Here is a 22,939-nt window from a genome sequence, read left to right as displayed (position 1 = left end):
TCTTTTGGGCTCCCAGGAAGATCATAGTCAGCACCTAGATGCATGCTAATTAGAAGCTCTACCCTCAGGCAGCAGCTTATAAAGTATACAGTCAAATTCCTTCTAGGACAAGACTGTGAGAGGGGTGTTTTTGCCTGCTCCCTTTGTGCTGATCCCCAGGGCAACAGCCACGATGTGTACTCAAACACACATTAGTAACTACTTTGCTTGCTATAACCCTATGGGGCTCATGAACAAGCTCCGTTGGCTTTCACAGCTAGGTGATTTGGGGGCCTGTCTCTCAGGTGGCAGCTTTAAAAGTTGGAGCAGCAGATATGTGATTCAAACCCTTCACTCCTCAGGGAGAGGCTGGGGTTTGAGGGCTCCCTCCTGATTGTATGGTGCTGTGATGGGGATGGGATCTATAGCAAGAGAATGTCTCAGCCTTTCCTAACTTTTTTGATGTGGGTGGTTTTTTGGTTTTTTTGTGTTTTTTTTTTGTTTGTTTGTTTGATCAGTTGCCCCATCTGTAAGAGTCATTCAGCTAGTTGTTGTGTTTCTCTCAGAAGGAACTGCTCCACATAGAGCAGTGTATTTGGTGTGTCTGTGGCAGGAGGGAAATCCAGAAGCTTTCTATATCACCATCTTGGTGACATCTCTCTTAGTGGTTTTGATTTGCATTTCCTTGATGACTTTTTGGTGTTGTGCTAGTGTTTGTTCAAATATCTTTGCATGTGTTTATTGGCCATTACTGTATCTTCCCTAGGGAAATGTCTATTCCTTTGCCCATTTTTACAACTGAGTTTTCTTTTTATTTTTGAAATGTAAGTATTCTTTATATATTCTGATAAAACACCCAGAGAAGATATTTGATTTGCAAATATTTTCTCCGATTCTCTAGGGTTATCTTTTCCACTCTCTCTCAGTAGTATCCTTCAATGCACCAAAGTTTTAACTTTTGATTAAGCTCAAATTTTCTATTTTTTCTTTTCTTGTTCATGCTTTTAGTGTCTTATCAAGGAATCCTTTGCTACAGCCAAAGTAATGAAGATATATGTCCATATTATTTTTAAGAGTACTATAGTTTTACCTCTTACATGTAGGTCTTTGATCGATTTTGAGTGCGTATCTTGTGTGAGGTAACAGTCCAACCTTAATTTTTGCATGTGCCTATCAAGCTGTCCCAGTACCAATAATATTCTTCCTCCCACTAAAGTGTCCTGGCACACTTGTTAAAAATCAGTTGCTCTTACACAGACATATGGTTTATCTCTGGACTCTCCATTTTATTTCATGGATATATTTATATATATATATAATTCTATTTCATGGATGTGTGTGTGTGTGTGTGAAGAAATACCACACTGTCTGATTACTGTTGTTTTGTTAGAAGTTGTTAAAGTGGGAAGTGCTGAGTCCTGCTTCACTCTTTTTCATTTTCAACATTGTTTTTGCATGTTCTGGTTCCCTTGCAATTCCATATTAATTTTAGAATTAGCTTATCATTCCTACAAAGAAGTCACCTGGGATTCTGCTAGAGATTGCACTGCATCTATAGATCAGTGCCATCTATAGAACTATAGAACATCTATAGAACTACAGCCATCTCAGTATTAAGTCTTCTAATTCACGAGCATGACATTTTTTCATTTAGATATTCTTTAATTTCCTCCAATAATATTCTTGAATTTTCAGAATAAAAGTTCTGTACTTCTTTTGTTAAATTCCTTCCTACATATTTTATTCTTTTTTGATGCTGTTGTGAAAAAAACTGCTTTCCTAATTTCATTTTTAGATTACCCATTCCAAGTGAATGAAAATACCACATACTTGAACATGTCATTTTAAAATAGAGAAAGTTTTACTTTTTTCTTTCCAATCCGGATGCCTTTATTTCTTTCTGTTGCCTAACTGCCCTGGCTTGGACTTCCCGTGAATGTCAAGAAAAAACGAGGTCACACTGGAATAAGGCTCATGTTCTTATAAAGGGGAGGGAGATCCGAAGACACAGAAAAGACACACAGAGAGGAAGACCATACGATGATGGAGAAAGAGACTGTAGTGATGAAGCTAAAACAAGGACTGCCACTAACACAAAGCTAGGAGAAAGTCATGGAACAGATTTACCCTCAAAGCCTTCAAAAGGAACCAACCCTTCTGACACCTAGATTTCAGAATCCTGACCTCCTGAAATGTGAGAAAAAAAATTTGCTGTTTCAAGCCACCTGGTTTGTGGTAATTTTGTTACATTAGCCATAGGAAATTAATACATAGGCTATTATGATCATCCAGGCAAGGGAGATGGTCATTTGGAACCAACATGGTGGCAGAAGAAGTAAAGAAAGGTCATAATAAATATTTAAGTGGTTAAAATAAAACGAAACAAGACTTGATGATGAATTAGATTTGATTAACAGAAAGGGAAAATTAGGTGCTAAAGAAGAACCCTGTTTATAGATTAACAAATTAGATGGTAGACTGTGATTTCATAGTTTCTTGCCATGTAATCCTTTTCCAACAATTATAAACTTTTTGCCTTTAATCTCTGTCTAAAATTCCTTCTTCAGTTTTCTGGGCCAAAGCCTGTATTCTAATCTTAATAACTAATAGACTATTTCATTCATCTTATTTGGTAGCACTTCGGAGATCTGTAACTGAAGCAAAAAGATAGGTAAGGCCTGATTGCCGGTCCCAAAACATATCGAAAAGTACCCTTGAAAACAAAATAAAACTTGTCTTTAATTACCTAATCTTCATGCAACTATAAACATTAAAATACAGAGTTTACATTTTATTTACATGTTATTGTTCATATAGCCCTTTCACTGGGGTACGATATTCCTAGCATAACATTCTCTTCCCAATAAGTGAACAGCAAGATCCCAAAGTAAATTATTTGAATATTCGTAACCAATACCTAGATTTTTTATTATTTCTTTACATTTAAAATGCAACATGTCATAGGTCTAGGATATAATTTTTGACCTAATTTTATTTTCAAATTTGTACTTCTTTCAATGCCTCAGAATTACTTTCATAATAAAAATTATTCAGGGGTGCCTGGGTGGCTCAGTCAGAAAAGCGTCTACTGATTTCAGCTCAGGTCAGGATCTCACAGTTGTGGTATGGAGCCCAGCATCAGGCTCCACGCTGACAGCGCAGACCTGTATGGGGTTCTCTCTCTCCTTCTCTCTTTGCTCCTCCCCTGCTGGCACTCTCTCTCTCAAAATAAATAAACATTAAAAAAAAAAAAGAAGAAGAAGAAGAAGAAGAAATAAAAGAATTATTCAGACTAAATCATAATCTCAAAGTAAATTATATGGAAATTATCTGAAGAAAAAAAACCCTGAGATTAATTTTTAGATTACATGAGTTTTCAAGCACTTTATTCTCTTGAATAACAAAACTTTTTTTCCTTTATTAAAAAAATTATAAATTAGCATTGATTCTGGACCCCAATGAGAAACCAATTTGGTACATTTGAAACTTTTTTTTTGTACATGTGATTTCTGATCTGACCATTTGACTCTGAATCTAATAAAAACATTTAGCTATTTAGGTGCCAGGCACCTGGGGTGGCTCAGACAGTTAAGGATTCGACTTCAGCTCAGGTCATGATCTCACAATTTGTGGGTTCGAGCCGTATGTCAGGCTCTGTGCTGACAGCTCAGAGCCTAAAGCCTGCTTTGGAATTCTGTCTCCCTCTTGCTGCCCCTCCCCCACTCACACTCTGTCAACACCCCCCCCCCCAAAATTTTTTTTTTATTATTCAACCATTCCTTGTCACCACTTTCTTCCTTTTTGGTTTCTTTAAAGAGAATCAAAACTACATTTTAATTAAAACTAAGTAGAAAAATCAGGAATTATGAATCAGTATCTATAATTTACACATACTGATTTTTACGTATATTTCTAATATAATGTGGCATCAAAGATGTACATTTTTTAAATGATGAAAAGGGGATGCCTGGGTGGCTTAGTCAGTTAAGTGGCTGACTCCAGCTCAGGTCATGATCTTACAGTTCATGAGTTTGAGCCCCGCATCAGGCTCTCTGCTGTCAAGCACATGGAGCCTGCTTCAGATTCTCTGTCCCCCACTCTCTCTCTCCCTGTTCTGCTTGTGCTCTCTCTCTCAAAAATAAACATTTTTAAAAAATTCAGAAAACACAAAAGAAAATGTTCTAACAGAAGTATCAACACTTCCACATTATATATATATATACACACATATATATATGTGTGTATATATATATGTATATATATGTATATATATATATATATATATATATATATATATATATATATAGTAACTTTGGACTACTAGTTATGCTGATTAAAAACTGTATATATATTTAATGAGAACGTTAATGTCAATGCAGAGATGAATAAAGCCATAAACTTATATAGCATCTTTTTCCCCACAAATCTCAAAGCATTTTCAAAAATTTTCTTTACCATCTTCCATGAAGGAAGCAGACGGCAAGATCCATCTAGGTCTGGACGGCAAGAATTAAACACAAAAAGGTTAAGGAATTTCCCAAAGAGACCAGTGCGTGAATCAGGAGCAAAACAGAAATAGAACCCCATAATGACTCTTAATTTCACATTAAAGCTACAAGCTCTTTTTTTTTTTTTTTTAATGTTTATTTTTGAAAGAGAAAGACAGCACGAGAGGGGGAGAGGCAGAGAGAGACGGAGTCACAGAATCCGAAATAGACTCCAGTCTCTGAGCTGTCAGCACAGAGCCCGATGCAGGGCTCGAACTCATGACCTGCGAGATCATGACTGGAGCTTAAGTTGGACTTTAACCTACTGAGCCACCCAGGCGTTCCAACGAGCCCTCACTTTTAACCATTATCGTTAACCTAGGATTTTATAAACAACAACAGTAATGATAGCACCAATAAACTAAGTGCTGGCCACTGACTGACTCTATGAAGAGCTTTACACGCATAATCTCATTTAAACCACCCGGCAGTCCTGTGAGGTTGGTACTATCATTACTCCGATATCACATATAAAGAATCTGAGGCTCAGAGAATTTGAGTAAATTGATCACAGTCACACTGTTAGTAAAGTCAGGATTGGAATCAAAGTAGTTTGAATCTATAGGCCACAGTCAGATGCTACATCTGAGCCCGAAAATTTGGAGTCTCATTAAACTCGATTTTGTACTTACTGGCAGCTTGGCCCAGGCAGAATGACCACTTGTCCCAGATCACACCTGTTGTCCCTAAGTAACTGTCAGTGGTGCCCCTTGAGATCTTCGCCAGCCTCTCTGTTTAAATTACAAATTACAAGGTCATCTTGATGTTAGGCATGTTTTCTCTTCTCTTGACTTTATTTTACTGAAGTGCCCTTTGATTAGAGGACTTCTAAGGCTTTTTTCTATTGCAAAATAATGTTAACAGTTTATAAAGTATAAGGACACAGGTATCTAGGAAGGCTTTTACTTAGATAAACATTCACTATAATCCTCACAGTTGTAAATTTTTACACAGAATTAAAGTTTATCAAACAAAACTGACCCCTTAGAAAAATCAATCATCACTTGAACACTACCGATCCCTGAACATTTGTTGTTCACTGCCGAATAGCGTATGAGCACAAGATAACTGCAGAGTTAAATTGCTAGTCTTCCAAGTGAGATAGAATTTCATAAAGCTAGTGAGATCTATGTTGGAAAAGAGCTCAGATCCCATGTAAAAGTTATGATAAGTAAGGGTAATAGAAGAGTTATATTTTAACAACTGCAGAAAATTGACATGGATGACGACAAACTAGTCTCTCTAAAGAAAACATGAGTAACAAAGGATTAAGAAAAAGTCGTGGACCAGACAAGATGGTATGGGCTCAGTTCTTCCTATTGCTCCTGCTAAAACTATAAACTTTCGAACTTCAAAAGGCAGCCACAGAGCTCTGAAAGTGGAAATAAGGCTGACATGCTAAGGGCCCTAGCACTGGAGGAACAAAGTGGCAGGGCATCTTATAGCCCCTAGTTCAAGAGAAGAAGGTGACCCAGGCCTTGGTCCAAACCTAGCAACAGAAAGCGGCCTCGGGAGACTCATTTCTTTTGACAACACGAGGCAAGCCTGACAGCATTGGTAAGAGAGCATCGATAGTGAGGCCTGCCGAGCAGCCAAGAGTAACACTCCCCTTCCCCTCCAGACATGCGATTCCTCTTCCCCATGGCGACACACTGGCAAGAGGATGCCACCACAACATGGGCCCAGCCTGAGAACTGTTTTCCATCTCCTACAGGCAGAGGGATCTTGCCACAGTGGCCCAGCCTGGAAAGCCTCTTTGTCTCCAGGGGCTGGAAACAACTTTCCCCCTCGTAGGGGCATAGATGGCTTATTCTGGGGAAGTTCATTTCAATCCCTCACCCAGCACCAGCAGGGACCATTAGAAGTCCAGATAAATGGAGCAGACCGAACAGTATTGCAACGAATGTGAAATTTAAATTGCCAATGGAACCATACCCTTTAACAGAAAGCCTGTAGCTACTTGCTAACCTAAATAGGGTAACTGCCTGCTAAAATAAAAGATTTAAACAGGACCTAGTTTCCTAACACAATAGCTCAATGTTCAAGATCCAACAAAAAAATCTGCCATGTAATACCAAGAAAAAGGAATATCACGAACTTGAATGTGACAATCAACCAAGATGACTCAGATGTTTAAATTATCTGAGAAGGAATTTAAAGCAGCCATCATAAAGTGCTTCACAAACAACTGGAAATTCTCTTGGAACAAATTAAGAAAATAGAAAATCACAGCAAAGAAACAGAAGTTATAAAAAAAAAAACTATACACATAGAACTGAAAAATGAAATAATATTAATAAAAAGCTCACTGGAGCAGCAAGAATGGAGATGAAAGAAGACAGATTCAGTAAACTTGAAGACAGATCAACAGAATTTACTAAATATGAGCAACAGAGGTACAACAGACTGAAAAAACAAATTTACAAAGATCAAAGACCTGCAGGACAATATTAAAAGATCCAACATTCATATCATTGGGGTCCCAGGAGAGGAGAAATAGAATAAGAATGAAAGAGCATTTGAACAATTAATGGCTGAAGACCTCCCAGCAGGGTAAACAAAAGACCCAAGACCACCCTTCAAGAAGCTGAGTGGACCCACATACGATACACCCAAAGAAATCCAAGATTTCTGAGAACTAGACAAAGAATAAATCTTAAAAGCGGTTCCCCAGTTGGAACACTAATTCAAATTCCAGTGGATTTCTCATTTGAAACTTTTTTTTAAATGTCTTATTTATTTTTAAGACAGAGAGAGAGCATGAGTGGGGATGGGGATGGGGATGGGGATGGGGCAGAGACAGAGGGAGACACAGAATCGGAAGCAGGCTCCAGGCTCTGAGCTGTCAGCACAGAGCCCAACGCGGGGCTCAAGCTCATGAACTGTGAGATCATGACCTGAGCCGAAGTTGGATGCTCAACTGACTGAGCCACCTGGGCACCCCTATCACTTGAAACTATAGAGGCCTGAAGCAAGTGGGACAAAATTTTTCAAGTGCCGAAAGAAGGAAAGTGTTAACTGCAGATTTTGTCCCTGGTAAAACTACCCTTGAAAAATAAAGGGAAAATAAAAACATTCTCAGATGAAGGAAAATTAACACAATTTTTCACTAACGGACCTACCCTTAAAGAACAGCAAAGGGGAGTTCTTCCAACTTAAAGAAAATGAGAAAAGGAAGAATTTTAGAGAATCAACAAGGTAGAAAACTGGAAAGAGCAAAAATATAGGGACATATTATAGTCTATCCTTCTCATGAGTTTTATATATATTTATTGATTGAAGCAAAAATTACAATACCATCTGATACTCAAGACAATGATATTTTACACTGGGAAAGGTAAAGGGACCTCGATGGAAGAAAAGGTTTCTATACTCATTCCCTCAAAGCGGTAAAATGTTGAAACCAGCAAGGTGTGATGTCACATACGAATATTGTAATAGCTCTAGAGCAATCACTAAGAAAACTATACAAACTCACACACTTGAAGACGCTGTGAGCAAATTAAGAAACAAACCTGTGGTTGAAATAGGTACATTCTCTATCCTGGAGCTCTGGAAAGTTCTCCTCGAGTGAGTGGCCAGTTGAATTGAGGAAAAAGCTCAAGGTTAAACACCATCGCAAGAGAACACAGCATCTTCATTTGGGAAGAACTTTACAGACTAAGCAGTCCAACTATAGCTTCTACTTCTCTGCATATGTGTATGTTTGGCGGGGGAGGCAAAAATTCATCTGTATTATCATCTGCAAACAGCTAGCCAAATGAAGGGTAAGTAAAGTCATACAAGATACTGCACTGACATTGGTAGGTGGCTTGCCATCCTTTGCTCACTTTTCCCATTGTAACCCTTGCCGTATCTCTGGCAGAGGAAGGCAAAGTATTAGGTATAAGTTCCTAATTCTTATCCATGATCAAGATTCAACTTATTCTAGTTAAATTAAGGTGCAGATAGAAGAATAGTAGTAGATTGGTAGAAGATTTAGGTCTAACTCAGGGTCTCCCATCTCTCATTCCAAAGCCACAGCTGCCTTAAAAAAGGAAAAGAGGTTTTCTTTCTGGAAATAGATTCATCCTCACTTATAAAGTTTTCCTCCCCATACATAAAATAAACTTATTACTTTCTCCACAATGTACCTATTAGCAAATAACACATGTGAAAGGGTCTGAAAACTACAAAGAACCCCCCAAATATGCAATAATTTTGCCACTTATTTTATAACGTAGCTTGGAGATCTTTTGATATCTGAACATAGCATTTCATTCTTTAATAGAGTTACTCAGCACTCTGTATTTTACCCCAAGTACAGACACAATTTACATTAATAATACTTATTTAGGATATATGTGTACTAAAAACATAGCACTCCAGAGGGAAGCATGATTATCAAAACCAAATATTCAGATATATTCATAAACTCATCCTATTTTATTTTATTTATGAATTATAAACTACTTACTCTTTCCCCAGAATTCTACCTCGTGCTTTACGTCTTACACTTCTACTTTAAAACTATGTTGTTAAGGGGCGCCTGGGTGGCTCAGTCAGTTGAGCGGCCGACTTCAGCTCAGGTCATGATCTCCCGGTTCGTGTGTTCAAGCCCCGTGTCAGGCTCTGTGCTGACAGCTCAGAGTCTGGAACCTGCTTCGGATTCTGTGTGTCCCTCTCTCTCTGTCCCTCCCCTGCTCTTGCTCTGTCTCTGTCTCTCAAGAATAAATAAATGTTAAAAAAAAAAAAATTTTTTTTAAAAACTATGTTGTTAAATTAGAACAATGCAGCAATAGAATATAACAGAAGGGCCTAGTTTTCCAATAAATTGAAATAGGTATAAATTTTAAAAAGGAGCCCTGAAAGAATAGATTCTTCTAATGACTATATATGTATAATCACACATATATATCACACATACAACATACACATATAGCAACAAAGTAACTGCGCAGCAAAAGTAAAACGTGAAGGATGTCATCCCGCATTCGCACAATTTTGTTTGGAAAAAATATTCCAAACAAAATTTCACGTTTAGTTCTTGGTTTATTTTAATAATTAGTGCATAGTTGCAATTATAACCCAAATCTTGTTTAAAATGAAAAGTGTATTTCCATAAATTCCCATCTCATGATTTTCAAGGTAAATTCCCAATCATCCACTACTCCCCCCCTCCATTCACACATACATACATTATTTAATATGAAATTCTCGCAACTGCTTTAAGTTATTTAAAGTGGTATTTTTCTAATATTTTTACTCTTGGATAAAAGGTCTCTCTGCATCTAATATTTGAAATAATCTAATGCTGACAAAGAAAACTGACTAAAAATAACAAAAATGGTCCTATTAATAATAGGGCTTCAATGAATATTCCTCACTGTTTAAAAGAAATGTAATGAACATTAGGCTTCTGAAGAAATGGGATTCAGATGAAAATATTAAATTCCCTTTGGCTGAACAAAATGATATATTTAGAATTCAACAGAGAACAGGAACAGGAAAGCATTATTCAAAGGAATACAACCCCAAATTAGAGATTAACAGCAATATCTGAAGCATAAGTGTCAATACAATAAATTGGAATAAAGACTACAGAAGATTAATAAACCAGCTACAGTCATGATTTCTACTAGCAACCAACCCCTGGTCACTGTGGACAACGAGTATTCATAAAACATTGTTTGAAAAGCCACGCCCTACAGTTATGAGCACCAGGTGTTGTATGTGATGAAACACTAATTCCTACATGTGAAACTAATATTATACTGTATGTTAACTAACTAGAATTTATTTTTTTCTCCTTATTTTCCTGCTCTACAAATTTATTTTTTTCTTCTAAATATAATTTATTGTCAAGTTAGCTAATATACAGTGTATACACTAACTGGAATTTAAATGAAACTTGGAAGAAGGGGGAAAAAAAGAAAAGAAAAGCCATGCCTTATGGTTAATTCATAGGACAAAAAGCAACTCAACAAATTACTATTAAATATAAAAGAATCAAATCTATAAATTTGAGTTAATTTCAATACTTTATATCTTATTATAAACTAAGCCAGGGGCCAAAATGTTAAGAAATATTTAAAAACTTTTAAATTGAAAACAATTTTTAAATGCCATCCAGCCGTTTTTAGTAAACTAGAAAGAGACCTTTATTACCTTATTTTAAGGGCAGAACACCTCCATCCAACTCAAAGACCAGTAATATTACAAGAAGACGTATTGTTTAAAACTCCTGGCTTAGGATGCTGTCAAGTGGATGGAGGTAAATAAAACATTAATACTAGAATATCAGTGCCTAGCCTCCACACATTAGAATCATCACACAATCTTAAAAATGTTCCTTACTCTAAGATTCTGGCAAGTACTACTGTGAAATGGATGAATTCCATTTGGTAGAGTTTTCAGTAGTCCCTTGGACAGAGAGAGTAATGTCTAAACACTTTGAATAAAAAATGTTCATTATAAGTTGCTTAAAATACCATCACTACTACTTGGGAATGTTAATCATGCCTTTCTCAAAGAAAGCTTGAAGAATGGCATCACTAAATACTCATGACCAGCTATCATCTTACATATATCATCTTACATATACTGTCAGTAATTTGTTGTATATTATTCTGCCAGTAGTATAAAATCTTCACTAGTATTTACAGTGTATCTATAGTATATAAAACATTGTACTGAGTACTAAACATATACCAGGCATAGGCTCTCCCTCTCTTTTAAAAAAAAAAAAAAAAAAAAAAAAAAAGCTTAGGTCTGGGAATAAACCCACAAATGCTGACAGCAACTCATATGTTCTAACCACCAGATACCACTTTTCTCCAGAACAACAAACCACACACATAACATTCAAAATACCCTTTATTTTGGCCAAGGTTATGGTTATATACTGTGCTAAGTTATAATTGAATTGGTATCCCTTAAGCCTCAAACTATTTTGACATTTTGGTGGCAGTATCTCAAAAAATGGACAAAACACAAGATTTCTGTTTTGTGAAGATAAGTGAATACATAATCATCATCAAATCTGTATATTGGAAACTAAGAGACAAACTAAGGATATATCAATGAGAAAATTCACATGAGAATGACAGGAAAAAATGCCTGTGGTTTACTGACTAAAGCTCAGTCACTAAGAACCTGTATACTCATATGGATATGGTTTCATAATCATAGATTCAGAGACATTACTCATCTCACTCTTCTCTTTGCTTCCTCACGAAGATATACCAGCCTTGAGCATGAGAAATTGACTAACAACTGCCTCAGGCATATAAAAATATGACAATCATCCTGGCAATGAAGACAAATCGCCATGTTCATTAATCAAGCTACCAGTGGGAAATGCTAGATCACACTGAACTTAAAAACCCAGGTGTAGGAAGTTGTTAACTACGTATTCAATTAAGACTAAAATCTTATAAATATCTTCACAAACATTTATTGAATGAACACAAAGATATAAAACATGAATCAAATAGCAAGACTATAACATGTTTAGATAACAAGTGGAAAACCGAATGTGACTTAAAGTCTCAAAACACCACATCCTTATTTTAGACGTAGTATAGGTCTTTTACAAAATAGAAGGGTAAATACCCAAGTGAAACACAGACCCATGTAAAGACCTGTTTGTGAGCATTCATAGCAGTATAATAGCCAAAAAGTGTAACAAGCCAATGTCTACCAACTGATGAATATATAAACAAAATGTGGTATATCCATATCATGGAATAATATTTGGCTATAAAAGGAAATGAAGTACTGACAGTTGCTACAACATAGATTAACCTTGAAAAAATTATGCTAATTAAGAGGCCATACACAAAAGGCCACATATAATAAGATTCCATTATATGAAATCTTTAGGCACATCTATAGAGACAGAAAGCACATTAGTGGTTACCTATGGCTGTGGCAGGGGAGTGGGCAATGGGGAAGTGCTGCTAATAAGTACAGTTTCTTTTCGTTGTTGTAAGATTTATTGCAGTATGGTTGCACAACACTTTGAATATACTAAAAACAACTAAATTGTGCAAAAGGGACAATATTGTGATTCCACATGAGTGAGACACCTAGAATAGTCAAATTCACAGAGACAGAAAGTAATGGTTACAAGGGGCTGGGGAGAGAGATGAGAGGGGAGTTACTGTTCAATGGATACAGAGTTTCAGGTTGGGAAGATGAAATACTCTGAGATGGATGGTGATGATGGTTGTACAGCAATGTGAATATACTTATTCTACTGAAACTACACTTAAAAAGATTAAAATGGTAAATTTTATGATAGGTATACGTTGCTACCATTGAAAAGTTCAGTTGAGTCATATACTTTGAGTAAATTGTATGGTATGTAAATTATATCTCAGTAAAGCTTTAAATAAAAATAAATAAGGTAGGGGTGTGTGTGTGTGGGCGTGTGTGTGTATAAAAGAAGGAACAGTAAGCCTGCCACCACAATGGGTAAACTCCTAATCTATAATCATAAAAGTTGAGTGGCTTTGCTAATAGATTCTGGTTCGCCTGGAATAAGGTGGCCAGATGTGCCAAGATCAGGGTGCTAACCTTGACAACTTCACTACCCCCACACTACAACTCCCACCTGAATGATTTCATCCATTCCTGTGGCTTCAGTGTCTATGTGCTCATGATTCCCAAATGTCTATCTTCATATGAAAACTGATCTCTACTCTTCAACTGCTGCCCCATTATTCCTCAGTGCTCACTGGACAGATGCTCCCAGGTTCTTGAAGACCCTCTCAAACATCATATGCTCAAAACAGGGCCATGAAATGGAGAGGTAAGAACAAGGGCTTGAAGTTACAGAAACCTAGGAGCTACAGAAACCTAGACAGCTGGGCAGTCTTAGAGAAGTACCCAAACCCTTCTGATTCTCTAATTCCTTACTTTTAAAAGAAAAATAACTCCAACTACCTCACAGGATTTTTCAGAGGATTAAACCAGATAAATGTATACAAAGTACTCAGAGGTTGAAAACCAAGCATATAGAAATTACTAAACACATGTTCACTGCCTTTTCCCCTTTGAAATGTTCCACTTCTTTATTCTCAAATTCAGTCAAAGGTACCACCATTCTCCAAATCTATAAACCTTGAACCCTTATTTGCCTTCTGCCTTACTCTAGAAATTCTGTCACAATCTACCTCAGAAAGGTCTTTTTACTGGAACCTCTACCCTCATTTATTATTTTTTGTTTTTTAAATATAATTTATTGTCAAGTTAGCTAACATACAGTGCAAACAGTGTGCTCTTGGCTTCAGGAGTAGATTCCCATGATTCATCACTTATGTACGACACCCAGTGTTCGTCCCAACAAGTGCCCTCCTCAATGCCCATCACCCATTTTCCCCTCTCCCTTGCCCCCCCCCCCATGAACTTTCAGTTTGTTCTCTGTATTTAAGAGTCTCTTATACCCTCATTTTACACTTATTTTTAATTCAGGCTTTTATCACACCTTACTTAAACTCTGGCACAATTTGATTGTATCTCTCCATCATCAGCCCATCATCCATGCTATCGTTAAAGCGTCTTCCTAAAAAATCAAACTTATATCCCTACTTTAAAATCTCTGTTACGTTTGAAATCCAAAATCGTGAGCCTGGTACTCAGCACAGAATTCTTCAAACACTAACTCATTTTCCTTTGGAGTCACATGTATTCATATTTCCACCCTCTACACAGTTCACTTTGTGAACTTCTCACCATTCGCTGGATGTACTTTTGACACTCACATTGTTCCCTGGGTCTAAATTACCCCCTAATTCTTTAACTTGGGAGACTTCTATTAACCCAAACCTATTTCAAATGACACATTGTCAGGGATTATTTGTATTATTTATCTGTTCACATATCTGCCTCCTCTCCATGTTGTAAACTACCAAAACATGGATAATGGGCTATGTTCATTCTGTATCATCCTTGGTTGCTGGTGATGAAGGGGGATCTTCAATACTGAAGATCCAGATCCATTACATTAAGACATTTTTGCTCCAAGATAAATGCCAGAGACACCTAGTGTCTAGTGTAAATCACACCATAAAGTTTCAGCCAGTGAAATAACTTATTGATCACAATATTTAAAAACAAATCCTTTTTGTTTTGTTATTGTTGTTTGCTTGCCTTCTTAAGACTTCACTAGAAAACCATGACCAACTGAAAAACAAGGGATTATTAATTTTTATAAGCTTGAGAAGTGAAAAAAATGACCCAGTTGCAACATATATCAAAAAAGATTAGTTGAGGAGAGTCTGGGTGGCTCAGTCAGTCGGTAAGTGTCCGACTTTGGCTCAGGTCATGATCTCACGGGTCGTGAGTTCGAGCCCCTTGTCGGGCTCTGTGCTGACAGCTCAGAGCCTGGAGCCTGCTTCGGATTCTGCGTCTCCCTCTCTCTCTCTGTGCCCCTCCCCCTGCTCGCACCCGCTCGCACTTGCGCTCTCTCTCTCAAAAATAAACATTAAAAAAAATATTAGTTGGATAACTAGGCAAGTTTTAGAGTGGTTGAGAATTCTACTGGTTTTTAGCCCAGGCTGTAACATCAGAATCTCCGATTTTGGTAACTGAGATTAATAACAAATTCTAAAGCTGAGAGACAGGTACAAGCTTGTGGCATCAGGCCCCTAAGCAGACCACCAGATTACATACCTTTGAAGAAATAAATTCCATCCTAGGTTAGGGGTGGCTCTGCACTCAGATTATTAGGCATAGTCTAGAAAAACTACTCTATGGTTGATGTCATCATTAACTACCACTGACCACACTGGGTTGAATCCTTTGCACCTAATGCCTCAATGAAGAATGTCTTCTGATTATCTCAGGATTTGGTAATAAAAGGCTCTCCCACTCAAATTTCTAGAAATTTAGCAAGAAAAATGATACTGGCAGCCAGAAGGTGAGACAGCAGCTAAGTAATCTTTTTTAGGAATGGACTAGAATATTTCCATTTATTTATAGGGAAATAAATAAATAGGCTAAGAAATTTTATTACTTAGGATACTGGCTCTCTCTTATACATTTATTTCTCAGTTTACTGACTTGGTGAATATAAGTTAAATAACTTTGTTTTAGCTGAGAAGTCAAACCAGCCAGTTATTTGTTAAGGAAAGTCTTCCCACATAAAGCACATATTTTTTTCATTTTATTTGTCAGATTGCTCAGAAATTGCAAAACCACATGGAAAGAGTGAAATCTGATCATTTAAACATGAGACAAAAAGGACAAGAAAATTTTACTTTTAAGAATAGTTTCACTGGAGACTTTGATACAAATTCAATGAGGGAAGTAAACTAAAATATTCAAGTTAGTTTGTTTTTTTCTTTTTTTTTTTTTTGTTGTGATTGTACCTAATAATTAGCTTGAATTTTATGTTAATTGGATTTACTTAAATCTGAGGCAAAAATAATTACAAATTTTGTTAGCATTGGAGGTAACTTAGCACATACTAATGAACTAAAAATCCAGGTGAAAATAATTTTAAAAACATAACACAGTAAATGAAACAAGCAGAAAAAGTTGTCAATAATAGTGAATGTAAAATTTTAAATCATTTTAAAGTAAAATTGCTAAATAATAAAGGCACCATGAATGAATTCACTACAGATTATTTCTAAAGTGTTACTTATATTCTAAAATTTAGAAGAGGATTACATTTTATTCAATGGGCTAAAAACATACACAGTTTTGATCTCAAAATCACGTGATAATAAGACCCCAAAAAATTACTGCATAATCTCAGAGGTAGGAGCATAGTTACAGATGACTTATCAAAACAAAACAAAAGTGATCTAAATAAAAAGTGCTAGCATACCTCAGCAAAAAACACCTTAAAATAATTGTGTACCATACATAGGTTATTCCAGACACTTCAATGTTAGCAAAATAATAGGAATATGAATGATAAAAAAAAATACATCTCAACAGATGCCAATTTAATACAACTCAGTATTCAACTTTAATACTCTAAAATATTAAATATAAAATTTCTTAATGTGAGAAGCAGCATATTTAAAACTAAAGTCAAAAATCCTATTTTGTGTAATACTGGTTATTAACTCCAAAGATTTAAATAATAATAGGTGTTACCAATGGTATGTTAAATTTAACAGCTGCCACCTCTGAAACACTACCACACACCCCCATTACCACTGTTTGATCTGCAACATTTCCGAGGTACTAACAGCCCCACCATGGTGGTTAATTTGAAGGTATCAATGCAGTGTCACTACTGGGCCACTGGCAATAAATACACAACAATCGACCAGCTTCTGCAAGCTGGTCTCAGTGCATCCCTGGGCAGTAACTTCTACTGAGCTCTCACTACTTGACAAGCACTGTGCTATGGACTTTACACAGCCCATTTCATCTAATCGTCACAACAACCTACTAAGCAGATATTACTTCATCTTACAAATGAGTAAGCTGAGGCTCAGAGACATAAAGTAATCTGCCCAAGGTCCCATTACTAATGAGTGGTAGAGCCAGAATTTGAAAATATTTTTAATCATTTTAATGGTCATTCTTCATTCTGACCCATTGTTATAAATGGATCACGCATGACCTGGTTTTTAAGTTACCTAACGCATCCGTTCATCTACTTATTTGTGGCATTACCATAAATATCGGTGAAACCATAATTTGATCCCTAATGAAAACAATGCCAGTAACTTCCATCGACCCATGCAACACTTCCCTCCCTATCCCCTTCGTTCTCCCCAGCAAAGGTAAATCCTAAAGATGGTGTTAATCATTCTCTTAAAGACAGGTTTATTCCCAGGTATATCTGAAGAAAACTTCTGATTCTCTGATTCTTAACAACTACCTTATGTTGTTTTGTAATACTCTTTCAATACAGGTATTATCCCTATTTTAAATATGAGGAAGATAACCTCAGAGAGGTCAAACATAACATACCAAGAATTACACGCAAATAGATGACATATAAAGAGTTTGGAAACAGGTCTTCATGTCTCCAAAGACTAATCTTCTTTCCCCTAAAATATTCTGCTTCTAAAATAAGGGATGCTGACTTTAAATATCAGATGAACAATCAGTAATAAACTAGAGCTCAGTACAAAAATCAACATACTTTTTATCATCTTTAAAATTAACTAAAATATGCAATAAAAACAGAGCTCAATCACAAGTATAATAAAATGTGTGAAGGTTAATTTTTTCTTTTATTAAAAACATTTGCAAAGTCCCAATGGAAAAATTAAACAAGTCATGAACAAATGGAAGTGTACATACACACAACGCTGCTCTTAGTTGGGAGGTCTACATATCGTAAAAAAAATTGCAGGGGCACCTGGGTGGCTCAGTCGGTTAAGCGGCCGACTTCGGCTCACGTCATGATCTCGCAGTCCGTGAGTTCGAGCCCCGCGTCGGGCTCTGTGCTGACAGCTCAGAGCCTGGAGCCTGTTTCAGATTCTGTGTCTCCCCCTCTCTCTGCCCCTCCCCTGTTCATGCTCTGTCTCTGTCTCAAAAATAAATAAACGTTAAAAAAAAAATTGCAAAGTTTCTTCTATTAACAGTTCTACTAACTGCTTCTACTAAGCAGTTAGTAAATACAAAGCTAAAATAAAGTACTCACAGGATTTGAGAACACATTTAGAAAATATCACTTAGACAAAACTGGTTATCTTAATAAATGTTTTATAAATGTAAAATGAGGATTGAAACATTCTTAAGTCTACTCCAAGGAGACTCCAGGATGTGTCCTCATGAACAGATGATTTTTATTTTAAAGTGACTACAAGGTAGTCAAAGCACGTGACACATACTATCTCATTTAATCCTTGTTACAACTGCACAGCATCTATATTACAGCTCTAGTTTCATTTTTTAAGTTTTTAATTTTTATGCCAATAAAAATACAGTGCTATATAAGTATTCACTATATTGTTTAGTGGTTCAACAATTCTAGATTTACTCAGAGGCCATCATAAGTGTACTTTATAATCCCCATCACCTATTTCACTCATCTCCCCCATTCCACCTCCCCTCTAGTAACCATCAATTTGTTCTCTACAGTTAAGAGTATATTTCTTGGTTTGTCTCTCTCTCCTTTATTTTTTCCTTTGCTTGTTTTTGTGTGTGTGTGTGTGTGTGTTTCTTAAATTCCACATTATGAGTGAAATCATATGGTATTTGTCTCTCTGAATTATTTTGCTTAGCATTAAACTCTCTAGCTCCATCCATGTTGTTGCACATGGCAAGATTTCATTCTTCTTTATGGCTTTATAGCTTTATGGCTTCATTCTTCTTTATTCCATTGTGTGTAGGGACATACACATAAAGAAGACGTGTGTGTATATATGTATGTATGCACAACATACATTTGTCCATTGGGGACAGTTGTACTTTCTTATAAAGAAAATAGAACTGGAGACGTTATGTCTACTTCGCAACTAAAAAGACAGCCAGAATTTAACCCCAGATCTAACTCCAACATAAGGACTAAGCAGCCTATTACATAGCTATCATCTACCTGTTTGGTACCTGAAAAAAAATTTAAATTTTCATTGCTTGATTAAAACTAAAATCCTTAGGGATTATGACCCGTTCTAAAGGTCTTCCTTATATTTTTGTCTGAAAAATTTTATACAGCTTTTTTTTACTTTTATAATTAGAGAAATGTTTATTTCATTTTGTAGGGTAAAAAAAAAAAACCTTATTGACTATAGAAATAGAAAAATCTGTGAAATAAGAGAAATTCTAGGAAAATTTTTTAAATTTTTTTTTTTTTTTTTTTTTTTTTTTGAGAGAGAGAGAAGGTAGGGGAGGGGCACACAGAGAGGGAGACACAGAAACCTAAGCAGGTTCCAGGCTCTGAGCTGTCAGCACAAAGCCCAATGTGGGGCTCCAACCCATGGACCGTGAGATCATGACTTGAGCTGAAGTCGGACACCCAACCAACTGAGCCAGCCAGGTGCCCCAGGAAAATATTTTTAAACAGAAATAGAGACACTCAGAAGATTTTAAACATATGTTGAAATCACGCAGAAAGGAATAATTTGGTATATATTAATATGCAAATATTAATACTGAAAATATATATAGCTAAAATAGCTAATTAATAGCAAATATTAATAGCTAATACTATAGGTGGGTAGGTGTTACACAAAATTGCTGAAATGCAGCAATCCTTAGGAGATGTCAGAAAGGGAACATAGTTCTCTGTGTTTTGCACAGACATCTCTTTTAATTCATAAGTAAATAAAAGGTCCAATTGTAGAGAACATCTGAAACACTGTATAAATTCTTATACTAACTAATCCTCACCACTATTTATTAGATGTATATCTTATGAAATTACAGTATTTTTAGTTTTTCTAATTTGGTTAATGATTCCCTAGAATAAGTGAGGAAGCTGTTAGTTACTTGATAAAATAATGTGCTATATATTCTAAGCACTAAGAACAGTGTCTCAGGAACTCCATAAACCTTTGTTGAGTTAGTGTATAAGGTCCTTCCCAGTAGGTTTATGAAAAACTTTTTAAAAATTGAATGAGCATATTAAAAGAAAATTACCCAGAAAAAAAAATAAAGTCTTCTAATTCCCAAGTTAGGAGGTCTTTAAAAACATAACACTGGAGAGAGGATAGTCTTATTACTGTAACATCATAAATAATGTCAGTTTAACAAGACATAAACTATAACCAGAAAGAAGAACTACATAGGGTAAATTTAATTTCCTTTCCTACCTTTTTTTTTTTAAAGCTTTCATTCCTATCTCTACCTATTGACAGAGGAAGAAAAAGAATTTAGGAATGAAATTGCCTCCCAGTAACTTAGAATTTACATCCCATGCACATTTACAATAACAGTTTTTTCTAAGTTTCACACAGCTAGTAAGTAGCAACTATGTAGGCCCTATGACAGTCTGCTGATTTGATATGCTATAATGGGTTTGTGGTTATTCCTCTCTTATTGAGTGTTTCAATTTACTTCCACTACTGCAAACATGGAAACTCCATTCTTAGACATGAGCCCAAAGCAGTTGGAATTACAATTAGACATAAAAAGTACAAGTTACATTTTAACATTGTATCATTTGACCTACATATTATCTGACCTACATCAGACAAAGGAATATTTATTGCACAACTGGAGGGTTGAGCATGGAATATCACTGAAGCCTTTCAGCTTCTCCCTCCTAAATTGGTTAGAGACCCTGAGAATGACATATTTCACTGCTTTAAGCATGAGGGTAATTACAGTCAGCTATGGCACAAGAAATTATTCCTTGTTTATGCTCAGAACAAGTTCAGGTGCACAGGGTTTAAGACTAGAACATTGCAGGGGCGCCTGGGTGGCTCAGTTGGTTGAGGGTCCGACTTCGGCTCAGGTCATGATCTCCCAGTTTGGGAGTTCGAGCCCAGCGTCGGGCTCTGTACTGACAGCTCGGAGCCTGGAGCCTGCTTCGGATTCTGTGTCTCCTTCTCTCTCTGCCCATCCCCCACTTGTGCTCTCTCAAAAAATAAATAAATGTAAAAAAAATTTTTTTAAAGACTAGAACATTGCAATTTACTTACATTTGTCAAGTACAACACTCAACAATCAGGTATCCTCCTTCTCTCCCTATTTTTTTTAACTTTTTAAAATGTTTATTTATTTTTGAGAGAAAGAGAGAGAGAGAGAGAGAGAGAGAAAGAGAGAGAGAGAGAGAGAGAGAGAAAGAGAGAGAGAGAGAGAGAGAGAGAGAGAGAGAGAGAGAGAGTGTTGAGGGGAAGGGCAGAGAGAGAGAGGGAGAGACAGAATCTGAAGCGGGCTCCAGGCTTTGAACTGTCAGCACAGAGCTCAATGCGGGGCTCAAACCCATGAACCGTGAGATCACGACCTGAGCCGAAGTCAGACACTCATCTGACTGAGCCACCCAGGTGCCCCTCTCCTCCCTATTTTTTTAAAAAACTATATCCGTGTAATTTCACTTTCTTAACAGAAACAAGATCTAATATATATTGAACAAATGCTATGTGCTATGTGCTTTAAATACATTTAAATGCTTTAAATACACACTACATTACTTAATGCCTCTCACCTCTTGCAGTTCATATTGAATAAGAAAAGTAACAAACACTAGTGAGTTTCAAATTAAGAAATATATTTATTTCCTTAACACAGTCTTAAAGATATCTATGGTTTAATATTCCATACCTTGCTATGATACCACAATAGCAGCTCTGATCAGAACAATTTTCATTTATATGCCATCTGTGAATAAATAATATACATAGCATTTTCAAATTTTATCACTTGTGAGGAAGGAATTACCATTCCACAAAAGTGTAAAAAGAGACTCAGTGAGTAAATTTCACAGAAGATAACTGGCATAGATGGAAGTAGAATTCAGGTCTCTTGGGCCAGTCATACTCTCTCTTGTGGGGAATAAGCAAGGCTGGAAGGTTCACGATTACAGAAAGTTAGAAAACCACTGACACAGACTCTACACTGGGTAGAAGCTTGGGCCACAGAGAAAAAGAGATCTCTAGACAAGAACTGGCAACAATCTTTGTATTAAATAGCACATTTCAGGTTTAAGAGCTTGAATCTTCACTGGTAAAGCATGTAGGGGACATCACAGTTAACTGTTTAATAAAAATTGCTGATCTATCTGACTGGAGAGAATACTGGGTAGGGTTCTTTAATTATTTGACTTGAAATCCCTTATTAACAGCACCTTAAACTCTGTTTATGCATAATTATTCTGTGATTATAAGTGATAAAGAGTATTAGGAAATATATTAGGAATATAATAAATACGGAATACTTTGTATCTCCTTAAGTAAACCATAAATGTATAAAAAGTAGGGACAGTCTTTGAGCACATGACACACAGCAGGCAGTCGACAGCTTGGCAAATTTACTAGAAACCGAAAGTTAACTACAAAAGCCCAAAATCTTTATGAAGACAAAAAACAAACAAACAAAAAACAAACAAACAAAAAAAACAAAAAAAAACCCCAAACCCTCAAAATCCTCTAGCCTTCTTTCATCAACTGCACACATATTAACCCTTGAGAAGCACCTATTCTAAGAATTTATTACAAACTCTTAATTCCCTTTGACACGCCTTTACATCATCCTGTCATCACCTAACAAGGAAACACACGTACTGGCATCCAAGGAAACCCAACAACCTAGTCTTTCAAAAATTTTAATGGAATGTTAATACAGGTACAGCAACAAGATTTTACTCTTGGTAATTATTTATAAGCCAAGGGTAAGAAGCAAACAGATAAACTTAACAGTATCATTAAAACTCACTAAGCAAAAGAAAATCTAGGGAGGACAAGGTTTAGGAGGAATAATGAATTACTGTCACACCTATATTTGGAAAATTACTTAATTTTTCACTGATATGGCACCCTTTTGCACTCTTCATCTTCATTTTAAAAGAAATT

At 36.2% G+C, this 22,939-nt stretch overlaps 1 protein-coding gene across 5 annotated transcripts in view; it reads right to left on the bottom strand.

Moving 5' to 3' along the window:
* RASAL2 (RAS protein activator like 2) overlaps positions 1–22,939 on the bottom strand; it is a 348,451-nt gene that overhangs the window by 204,248 nt on the left and 121,264 nt on the right. The window contains exon 2 of one of the 5 annotated variants that reach the window (XM_042925859.1): positions 5,159–5,257. The exons of the other annotated variants lie outside the window; for them this stretch is intronic. Coding sequence (XP_042781793.1) covers positions 5,159–5,257 — 99 coding nt within the window. The remainder of the gene's footprint in view (positions 1–5,158; positions 5,258–22,939) is intronic. 5 annotated transcript variants of the gene reach the window in all.

This window comes from Panthera leo, chromosome F3 (genome assembly GCF_018350215.1).
Source record: "Panthera leo isolate Ple1 chromosome F3, P.leo_Ple1_pat1.1, whole genome shotgun sequence".
In the NCBI taxonomy this organism is placed as follows: Eukaryota; Metazoa; Chordata; class Mammalia; order Carnivora; family Felidae; genus Panthera; species Panthera leo.
Note: the sequence above shows the minus strand (reverse complement) of the source record. Positions and strands in the feature narration are given on the sequence as shown.